Source organism: Argopecten irradians, chromosome 1 (assembly GCF_041381155.1).
Source record: "Argopecten irradians isolate NY chromosome 1, Ai_NY, whole genome shotgun sequence".
NCBI lineage: Eukaryota > Metazoa > Mollusca > Bivalvia > Pectinida > Pectinidae > Argopecten > Argopecten irradians.
The window spans coordinates 53,883,414-53,895,593 of NC_091134.1; the positions used below are offsets into that span (position 1 = coordinate 53,883,414).

Genomic DNA, 12,180 nt, shown 5'->3' on the forward strand with positions numbered 1-12,180 from the left:
TGTTTAAAATCTTGTGTCACATCATTATAGGGATGCCATTCTTTTGGTCCGCTTTAATACATACTATGTTTGTGTGTTGGCAGTGCTCTTTTAAAGCTTCCATTAATTCAGTTTGCTGTACATATATTTATTTGACATGATGAATATCTTGTTCATGCTATGTTTATGAACAGGTGGTTTTGTGTATCTACCTGAAAAATTGCACTGGTAATGAATCATACCTGGTATATCGTTATCATTACGCCAGCTAGGGTAAATGTTTGCGAGTGAAAATATTGATTGTGAAAATTTATGGATGCATAAAAAAGGTCACTTGCAGCTATAGGGTTACAGGTAATATATGAGGAACAAACTGTTACAAATTGTTGATTGATTTAGCTGATACCATTTTAATGCTTTAATTGTTGGAAGGTCTGGATTGCAATTGTAACTAACAATACATCTATTACTGTTACTGAGTTTCCACCACTTGTGACACTGTTCTGTCCCTGATGCCGATGATCACTTAATATATGCTGTAATTGTTAGCCTGCACTATTGTATTTCTAGTTGCTGAAGCTGTGCGGTAGAATAGAAGCAATCTAGATACATTAAGTTCACTAAAGCACACATACTAATTGTGTTATTATTCTATTTCATTTACTAATTGTCGGTGGTTTGAATTTAAAAATTCTTTGAGTTTATGTTTAAAATCTTGTTAGAAAAGATTAGAAAAGACGAAGTCTTAATTCAACATTTTTTTGTCATAACCATGCATGAATTGGATACAAACCCTTTTGATAAACAAATAATTTCATGGAAGTGATTGTAAATTTCCTTTTTAAATAACATTTTTGAACTACTGAGACAATTATATGACATTTCTGATCTAACATATATCATTGTACAAGAGCTAGTTTATAGTTTAAGATTGATCTTTGTTGTTTGGAATTATTATTTAATTGTCAAAGTTGGTAATAAAAACAGAAGTCATTAAGACATAATTTGTAATCTGATAAATCACCAATTCTTTTATGTTTACAGTGATTAGTATGAGAACTGCGGACTCGTCCCTGGGAACATCCTCAGACCAGTCACTAAGGAGGGAGCCTGGTGGATTCTCAGACAATATCTACATCTGTGGAACAGGTTTTCCACCACCACAGACAGTGGATCCACAGAACCAAACAGTGAATTTTGAAGATTTCATAGATCTTAGTGTTACCAATAAAAACTTTGAGGTGAAGTTCACAACAGTCGCTATTCGCACACCAGACGACAGATGACTTGCTGAACCCTCAATACTAACAGTATTGATACTAACCTCGACTATATCAGCTCGGACTCCCATCCCAAGCCTATAATTGCCTTTGAAGACAATGCAGCCCGGAGACAGGAAGTCACAGGTAATGATGGCAGGGGTCAAGGTTCATAGGTTAACCATCACTAGTTGCTAATGAAAGGCTGTTGAGGAGGTGTGTAGAAAATGGTTAAATGACATAGGTTAGAATCACAAGTAAATCTAGTGAAAGATCAAAAGCTAGACTTTTAGAAAGTGATGGTGATCTGTCAGGGTACTGGTGAATGATTATAGCTAGGTTAGACCATCCAAGGACATTGGAGAAATATCATAGACTTGACTGTCTGAAGGCACTAGGTTATAGGTGGAACCATCCTCAATACTCCAGGGGTTACTATCACTCTTGTTATATCCACCCTGGAATATTTCATAACAAAACAGAAGGCAATCCAGAGGAAAAAAATCTGACCAATGACTTACTTTGAAGATTACAAAGACAATGATGCCCATGGAACTTCAGAGCTGCACAGTTAGTCACTGTGTACCATTGTTCATTTTTTTAAGGTATATGAAAGGACCAAACTACCAGTCTGATCTGGTTTTGCTCACAGAGCCTTCAGAGGTTTGCTATGAAAATATTCCAAGGGTGGAGAAAATAACAGTAATATTAACCGCTGGAATATCAATAACTTTGTGAGACTATCAGACTTTAAAACTAGTGGGAGGTCATATGTTAGACTGTCAAGTGACACTGGTGAAGATTCATAGGGCATAGTCGGGAATCGCTGGATTATTAGCTCACCTGGTCCGAAGGACCGAGGTGAGCTTATGGGATACCGCAGCGTCCGGCGTCCGTCGTCCGTCGTCCGTCGTCCGGCGTCCGTCGTCCGTCGTTCCGTCGTCCGTCAACAATCGACTTCTTCTCCATAACCGCTGGTCGGATTTCAACAAAATTTGACTGGTAGCATCCTTATGGGCTACTAACTAAAAATTGTACAAATGATGAGGCTGACCCCCCAGGGGGCTGAGGGGCGGGGCCAAAAAGGGTCAATTTGACTATTTCCATATAAACGACTTCTTCTCTGAAACCAAGCATGGGATAGCACCCATAATGCAATGGTAGCATCTTTATAGGGTGGGGATTCAAAATTGTACAAATGATGGGGCTGACCCCCCAGGGGGCTGAGGGGCGGGGCCAAAAGGGGTCAATTTGACTATTTCCATATAAACAACTTCTTCTCTGAAACCAAGCATGGGATAGCACCCATAATGCAATGGTAGCATCCTTATAGGGTGGGGATTCAAAATTGTACAAATGATGGGGCAGACCCCCCAGGGGCCTGAGGGGCGGGGCCAAAAGGGGTCAATTTGGCTATTTCCATATAAACAACTTCTTCTCTGGAACCAAGCATGGGATAGCACCCATAATGCAATGGTAGCATCCTTATAGGGTGGGGATTCAAAATTGTACAAATGATGGGGCTGACCCCCCGGGGGCCTGAGGGGCGGGGTCAAAAGGGGTCAATTTGGCTATTTCCATATAAACGACTTCTTCTCTGAAACCAAGCATGGGATAGCACCCATAATGCAATGGTAGCATCCTTATAGGGTGGGGATTCAAAATTGTAAAAAAAAAAGGGGCTGACCCCCCGGGGGCCTGAGGGGCGGGGTCAAAAGGGGTCAATTTGGCTATTTCCATATAAACGACTTCTTCTCTGAAACCAAACATGGGATAGCACCCATAATGCAATGGTAGCATCCTTATAGGGTGGGGATTCAAAATTGTACAAATGATGGGGCTGACCCCCCGGGGGCCTGAGGGGCGGGGTCAAAAGGGGTCAATTTGGCTATTTCCATATAAACGACTTCTTCTCTGAAACCAAGCATGAGATAGCACTCATAATGCAATGGTAGTATCGTTATAGGGTGGGGATTAAAAATTGTACAAATGATAGGGCTGACCCCCGGGGGGCCTGAGGGGCGGGGTCAAAAGGGGTCAATTTGGCTATTTCCATATAAACGACTTCTTCTCTGAAACCAAGCATGAGACAGCACTCATAATGCAATGGTAGAATCGTTATAGGGTGGGGATTCAAAATTGTACAAATGATGGGGCTGACCCCCCGGGGGCCTGAAGGGTGGGGTCAAAGGGGTCGATTTGGCTTTTTCCATATAAATGACTTCTTGTCTGCAACTAAGCATGGGATAGCACCCATAATGCAATGGTAGCATCCTTATAGGGTGGGTATTCCAAATTGTGCAAATGATAGGACTGACCCCCCGGGGGGCCTGAGGGGCGTGGTCAAAAGTGGTCAATTTCCATATTAATGACTTCTTCTCTGCAACTTAACATGGGATTACGCTCATAATGCAATGGTTACATCCTTAAAGGGTTTGGATTCAAAATTTTGCAAATGAAGGGGCTGACCCCCCGGGGGCCTGAAGGGTGGGGTCAAAAGGGGTCAATTTAGCTATTTCCATATAAACGACTTCTTCTCTGCACCTAAGCATGGAAGAGAACTCATAATGCAATGGTAGCATCCTTACAGGGTTGGAATATGAAATTGTACAAATGATAGGGCTGATCCCCGGGGCCTTAGACGGCAGTAGATGCGGGGTCAAAAGGTCAATTAGGCTACTATTTTTCATATATATTACTTTGTCTCTGAACCTATGTATTGGATAGCATATTTGTATGGTATCAATAGCATCATTTTAAGGTTGTGATTCAAAATTAAACTTTGGGAGTCAATTTTGCTAATTTTTCTAATGATTGTCAGTCTTTGTGATAATTACTAAAAAAAAACCAGGTGAGCGATACAGGCCCTCTGGGCCTCTTGTTGATAAGACTATCAGTGGGTCAATGATGAAATTGTGCATGACACTCTGCAGAGGGATAATGATTAAAATTCAACGGTTGGTTAGACTATCATAGACACTGATTAATGAGGTCATAGAGTAAAACCATTTTCTTATGTTACTACCTATATCTAACTATAATTTGAGATGAAGTCACATTCTATAAATAGCAAGTCTCTATAGTAACAACATAAAGATGAGGTGTGAGTATTAACTTGTATTGATTAGCCATCACACAGGTAAGGCCCTAACAGCTATTGATTCGTACATTTTATCTCTGATGGAGGATTATGGATGTATCATGTTGGTATAAAATATATACAAAATACTAGAATATTAAGAAGGACTGATGCCCACTAAGAGGCCTTGAATTTTGCTAGCAAAAATCTTCACCAGTAAATGCTTTAATGTTTCTCTGGGTGGCAAGTTTGGACACTTATACCTGCCATATGCCATATATATATCAACCACATGGGTCAATGTTTTGTATCTGAACTTACTCATTCTTATATGCATGACCCTTTAATGGGACACTAAATAAAACTGATGTTAATTATTGTTATCCCTCCCCCAACGAAGTTGGCGGGGGATATACAAATGGGTTCCGTCCATCCGTCCGTCCGTCCGCCCGTCTGTCCGTCCGTACGAATGGTTTCCGGAGCATAACTCTAAAACCGGTAGAGATATTTCCACGAAACTTCATACACACATTGGTCTTATGGTCTTATAGTGCCTTTTGCTATTTTTAGGTTTTCATTTTTTGCATTTATTCCGTAACCATGGAAAAATATCATATTTTTGTACCAGGTTCGTTTCCGGAGCATAATTCTAAAACCAGAAGAGATATTTCCACGAAACTTCATAGACACATTGGTCTTATGGTCTAGTAGTAGTGCCTTTTGCTATTTTTAGGTTTTCACTTTTTGTGCTTTTTTCTGTAACCATAGAAACATTGCTGAAAATATCATATTTTTTTAGCATGTTCATTTCAGGAGCATAACTCTAAAACCAACAGAGATATTTCCACGAAACTTCATAGACACATTCTTTTTATGGTCTAGTAGTACCTTTTGCTATTTTTAGGTTTTCATTTTTTGCACTTTTTCCATTACCATGGAAACATTGCTGAAAATATCATGGTAAATGGTAAATGTTACTTTGCAAAACTCCACCCATCTTTGTGTATATGGTCTAGTATAAATGTCAAGGCTGTATATCTGATTCGAATTATACTCCATCCTTCTTTAGCTCAACTTCCTTTTTCCTGTTTTTTTTTTTTTTTTCATACACATAAGTCTCCACAATCAAACTTACTTCAGCTTTGATATCTCCATTGGCGGGGGATCTGAATGACTATGTCCTTGTTTGTAATATTTCCACACAAGTAATATCATGTATTTGCATCTAGTGAATAATATCCTTTCTCCTTTTGTTTTCAGACTTCTTGTCTTGAGGTCTCCTACAACAGTGTAGTGACCAACGGTGTCTCCAAAGACACAGAAGATTCCTCAAACCAACACAATGCTGCATCTTCGTCTCCAGTTGGTGACGGCAGTAACAATGAACTAGTTGATGGTTTGGCCGGATCCCCTAGTGTGGTAGAACCACACGACCTAGGTGACAGTGACCAGATCATTGTGACAGTGGATCCAGCTAAAACCAACGGTGTGGAATCTGATAACTCTATAATACATCTGGACACAAGTCCTGAAGCTAAGTCACAGCTTGATCAAATGTGGCAGCAGCTCGAGGTGGCTATGGTACAAAGTCATGATCGGGTCCGCGGACAGCTCCAAGAATTCGGAATTGGCGAAGGAGAGGAAGATTCAGAGTCGGAGGAAGGTCAGATGTGGAGGATTGTTCAGGGGGATTCCCCTTATACTATACAGCTAGTGTGAGCACTGCCTCAAACATGGATTGTTCGTTTCTTTTTGTCGTTCAGATAAAATGGCTTGCTGTAGAGAAGGATCAAAGAATTCAGTCTGATATATCGATACAAGTCCCTAAAGAGCTGATATCTATTGATGTTGTCATTCAACCTTTCAGTATCGGAACCTTTCCAGTTTCCATCAGGAATGGCCTTAAGTACAGGAATAGTTATTTGACCACATTAAGACTGATATACCATATACCCAAACTATGTGCAGGTGTTGTCGGACCTTGAATTGCAAAAATTCACTGCTTTCAAAATTTATTATTGAATCAAAATAATGTCCTTTAAGTTTTTTCTTTACAATATTTACATCCAAAATGTTATTTATGATTTATTTACTGTTATAAACCATTGAGAGTCAGCTGGCCTGATAAAGTGTCATTATAAATCTATTCTACAAAATAAAATAAACCTAAATTGTTATAATTACATTTCATTCTTAATCATTATCTAAGATATGATATTTGCTGATAATATGCAAAACAATATCTGTGAATTAGATATTAAAATTGCATCTCAAGGGGAACAACTCTGGACACAAGGCATCAAGCAGTTCTTGTACAAATTTATTGGTAGAACATGTCCTGGAATTTTGTTGTGACAATAGTTATCTCAATAACGGAATAATGATAAAAATATTTTTATTTCTCAAATCAGTATATTCTAATCAAGTGAAAATAAAATTTAAAAAAACCTGTCGTCATCATAATTATAGATTAAATATATCATCAGAACAAGTCAATCAAAAATTCAGGACAGTGCAGTTGGTGAGGATATCCTTTATTTTAAGGATATGTTGGTGATGCCAGAACACCCAATCTCTTTCCTCCGATGTTTGCCTTGGTTTTCTTCAAGGGAAGCATCACCAGGGGATGAAGAGAAATAATGGTTATCGATGTAAGGGGAATAATCCATGGTGGGAAAATCAGAAAGGTTAAGACTTCAACTCTGGATGGGGAGAGAGAGTTGGGGATAAACTTTATTCAAGATCAGTAGGAGAAATGAGTGGATAAATTATTGCATGAAATACTGGAGAATCTGAAACATTTTGTTCTTCATTAAAAATTAAAATAATTGGTATGGATCTCCTACTATTGAGATGGGGAAATATAATTTGATGTATTTAACTTCCAATTTCAATATACTGCAGTTATAAGAAAATTCTGGAATCTGTGATGCTGCCACATTAGGTCTGCTGTGAAGACATTTGTGATAAGGCTTTAGTGAACAAGCTTATCCAGCAGTTAGTTGTAGTCAATGTGTGTAAATGCTCTGAATGCTCCAGTGAAAATGTTGACTTTGTAAAGTTCATACTAAAAAAACTGAACAAATTGAAAATAGATATTTTACATCACATGCATAGATATGTTGATAAACATAAATTACAGTTATCAAATTTATTATCATGATGTATTTATATGAATTACGAGTAAACTGCATTTATGATACTTTGTGATGGATAGTGCATGAGTTCGTACATTGGCTCTGTAGTACATTGTCATTTCTAGCTCACCTGGCCCAAATGTACTGTTGGACCTACAAGGCATTATCATGTAATTGGTCATTTGTTCATCTAGTCCAACTGTTGGCCCAATTTTTCTGTGCCAGTAATACATGGAGGATGTTTTAAGTTATGATACATTTTTGGAGGCTTTTGTGTTCTCTAATGATTTAAGATGAAATTGTTTTACAATCGCCAGTGCTTTTCCCCCAATGAGATGATAAGTGTTCTATGATGTGAATAAATTTTTTTATTTTGTGAAAAAGTTCATTATGTGGGTACCTGTGTTGTGAATTGACAGGGAAAAAAGGAGACCCTTTTACACTGCAGATTTTATGTTGTTAATATTATTAAAAAATAAAACTTTTCCTTCATGTTCCATATGCCATTTTTTATAGGAGCACGATACCGTCGTTTAAACTTATACATCTGTAATGCAAATATGCATGAAGACAGTGTTGTGTGTTAGAAATGTGATAGGTGTTATGTATATAGCTTTGTTGGATAAAGCTACACATGTGATATATGCTAAATTAAATCTTCATTCCATTGTCATTGCTTTGCCTGTCCAAAGTTATAAACAAATATAAAACCAAAAAAATCAACATTATTTGTCTTATCTTTAAATTATGAAAGTTTAGAGTATATGTAAATAGATAAGGTATTTAATAATATTTTCTTTACCTCAAAGATTTTGTGTCAAATGATAAAATCACATTTTTGTATTTTTATTGTCCTCAAAATATTACTTTTGAGCGACTTAAAATCAATTGAAAGTTAAAACTTTTCATCTTTTTTCATGAAAAAAAATCCAAATTTAAGTTAATCTCTGAATGTCGCTTCAAATCACTCGATTATTCTGATATGACGAAGTAAAAATGTTGATTAAATGGCATGTTCAATGTTCATAAACATTTTCCGTATGGTACACGGTACATATGGATCATCAGATATAAATCTTTGCAGTCATTTATATTGTTAAAGTTGTGAATGATCTGAAGAGGAATTTGGGAATTAAGTTGAAAATGATAAAATTTATGCATATTCAACAAATTAATGAGTTAATGATCACTGTCTTTCATGTAACAATATTTTGTTGTTGGCTATATTTGAGATGCTGGTGCTTTATTTCTGTAGAGTTTTTCTTTATCTGGAAAATGATGGAAACTACGTTTTCTTTATCACATTATTACACAATGTTGTGTTACTAAAAAGCAAAAATTTTATGTTTGATTATTAACGAACTGAAACTTGCAAGGTAAGGAAAGGAAAGCACATTTTTAAATGGTCATCTAAACAATGGTAGGAATTATTTCTTTGTAATTTGTTCATTGAAATAAAATCACAGAACATTTATTTTGGAGAGGAATACAAAACATTTTGTGTTGTTACCATCATTTTTCTCAGTGTGGGTGAAAGTTATACTGTTGACGTAAATAACAAAGTGAATATTTTACCTTTATATTCTACTCCATCATGTGTTAATCTGTATAATGGTAACTGGCTGTTAATGTTTCAGACTTATAAGAGTCCCTTGGATGTCTGTGAAGGACAAGATATATAATAACTTCCAGTAGGTACTATTCTGCAAAGCGTCAGTTGTCCAAATGTTTTAATACTATTGATAATACCAATATGAAATAAACACAATGAAAAACATGAATAGATGTGTTAGTTATATTTACAATTTGTCAGCATGATAAGGGATTATCAACATTGTTGTTCTTAGTTTTCTAGACTCTCCTGAAGACCAACTCTGGGTTGGGTGGGATGTTGGATGTTTTCATTATAGATTATTGTTCTATTGCTGAACATATTAATGACAGTATTATAGTTTTGAAATTAAGTACACCTGCCACCAATGAGCGTTCAGATGTATTCATCATTGCAAACTATATCCCTCCAATCAATAGTACTTTTTAACGTCCTTGAGGAGTCCATAAGTCGATATCAGGATTAAGGCAACATTATGGCTATTGGTGATTTTAATAGCAGGACAGGGTTGAATGATGACTTTGTACAGAATGATCAACTGAATGAGGATTCTATCCAATTATTATCCAATGTTGTAAACTATCAGCCTGATATTGAAACCACTGATAGGCGAAATATGGACAAACATGTTAATCAATTTGGTAGAAACTTACTGAACCTATGCAAAGCCACCGGCCTTCGTATTGTCAATGGTAGGCATGATAACGATGCAGAAGGAAATTATACATTTTATAGCAAAAAGGGATCTAGCCTAATCGATTACGTTTTAGTAGATAAATATTGCATGGAAGTGATAGAACATTTTGTTTCTGGAGAATTTACGCAATTCTCTGATCATTCTCCCGTGACCTTTGGCATCCAGGTAGAAGCCTACACGACCGTCGAATTAGTGCCAAATATAAATCAAACGATTTCTGATCAGACTGAAAGTACAACCATTGGATATAAGTGGGTCCACGATAATAAACAGGACATTATTTCAGCTATACAGAACAATATTGAACTTTTACATGATCTGTGTGACATTTCAGATAATACTGATGAAAATGTTAACAAATGTATTGACAATTTCTCTCAGACGTTAAATAGCATAATTATCCCTTTCTGTTCTCGCATGAAAATCCCTTCTGGTGATCACCAGAAAACACCTAAGGTGGACAAGCCGTGGTTTAATGACGTGTGCAAGTCCAAATACAAAGAATACAAACATGCTTTAAGCTCTTTCAATTCCTGTAAATCTCATGAAAATAGACTATTACTGGTAAATAAGGAAAGAGCCTATAAAATTTTGGAACGTAAACTGAAGAATCAATACAAACACCAGCAGGGTAATATGTTGAATTTCATGAGAAAAAATAACCCCAGAAGTTTTTATAAGCAATTCCGTAAGAAGAAAAATACATCGAATAGTAAAATATCTCTTAATGAATTTTTTCATCACTTTTCTAGTGTAGCTAATGTGGATACTAACGTAAATGAAAATATTCCTGAATTTTTCAGAAATTATGATCTTAAAGATGCGGTTTATGAAGAACTTGACTTAGAAAATTCTCATGAGGAAATTGGTATTGCTATAAATAATCTGAACTCCAATAAGGCTTGTGGCATGGATGGCATCCAAAACGAGTACTTGATCCATTGTAAGGACATTCTAGTGCCATGTCTCTTCACACTATTCAATAATGTTTTCAAATCTGGTCATTTCCCCCATAACTGGTCAATTGGTAATATTATCCCTGTTTTCAAGAAGGGTGATATTGACGACACTAATAATTATAGAGGAATCACCCTAGTCAGTTGTTTAGGAAAACTATTCACGTCTATCTTGAACCGTAGGTTACTAGCATTTGATGGTAAATACAATATCCTTACTGACGCACAATTTGGCTTCCGCAAAAATCTATCCACTGTCGACGCTATTTTTGCCTTACAGGCCTTAATTAATAAAAGTATTAAAACTAAGAAAAGATTATACTGCTGTTTTATAGATTACCGTAAGGCATTTGATTTTATTAATCGACAAAACCTGTACTATAAACTAATAAAAGAGGGTATTGAAGGTAAGATGTTGGTTATTATACGCTCGCTATATCATAAAGTTAGAAGTTGTGTTAAATATAATGGGTCGAATTCTGACTTTTTCGAATGTAAAAACGGTTTGTTGCAAGGCGAAGTACTATCCCCTATATTATACTCCTTCTACGTTAATGATTTTGAAATGCAATTTATAAGTGACAATTGCCCAAGTATCGAATTACAGGAACTGAATATGTTTCTGATCATGTATGCAGATGACACCGTTATTTTAGCTGAAACTCCTGAAGGCTTACAAAAACTGTTAAACTCGTTGCTTAACTATACCATGAAATGGGCGCTAACTGTTAACACTGATAAAACAAAAATTATGATTTTCAGAAACGGTGGGGTAATTAGGGAAAATGAACAGTGGTTTTATAACGGTGAAAAATTAGAAATTGTAAATGAATTCAACTATTTAGGTATGCTTATGAATTACAATGGCAAATTTAGACAAACTCAGAAAAAAGTAGCAGATCAGGGACGTAAAGCATTATTTGCAATCGACAAAATTTGTAGAGAGAATTTTTTTCAACATTGAAACTCAACTATCCGTTTTTGATACTTTCGTACGTAGTGTTATAAACTATGCCTCGGAAATATGGGGTTTCAACCAAGCACCTGATGTCGAAAAAATACAAATTAGTTTCTGTAAAAAGTTGCTAGGAATTAGAAAGAGTGCTTGTCACAATTTTGTTTACCAAGAACTTGGGCGCTACCCTTTACACATCGTGCGAAAATTAAGAATTTTTAAATATTGGATCAAACTCAAAAACACAGATAACTGTATACTTCAGGCAAGTTATGGAAATATGCTACAGAACGGCGATAGTTGGGTTCTGAGTATTAAACATGAATTGTATAGAAGTGGACTAGGGTTCATATGGGAGTCTCCCAATGTTGATAACGTAACATATTTAAAAATAAAATACAGAATTTTGGACATTTTTCAACAAAAATGCCACGAATCTATAATTTCAAGTCCGAAAGGACATATTTTTCAACATTTAAATAATTCGTTTACCCTCCAAACTTATC

General features: G+C 36.2%; 1 protein-coding gene across 1 annotated transcript; it reads left to right on the top strand.

Moving 5' to 3' along the window:
- The first annotated feature begins 1,257 nt into the window (after nt 1-1,257).
- On the top strand, nt 1,258-9,235 carry LOC138333284 (uncharacterized). Its single transcript, XM_069281570.1, has 2 exons — nt 1,258-1,385; nt 5,578-9,235. The coding sequence occupies exons 1-2, from the start codon at nt 1,359-1,361 to the stop codon at nt 6,034-6,036; spliced, it is 486 nt and encodes a 161-aa protein (XP_069137671.1). The 5' UTR covers nt 1,258-1,358; the 3' UTR covers nt 6,037-9,235.
- The last annotated feature ends 2,945 nt before the right edge of the window (nt 9,236-12,180 follow it).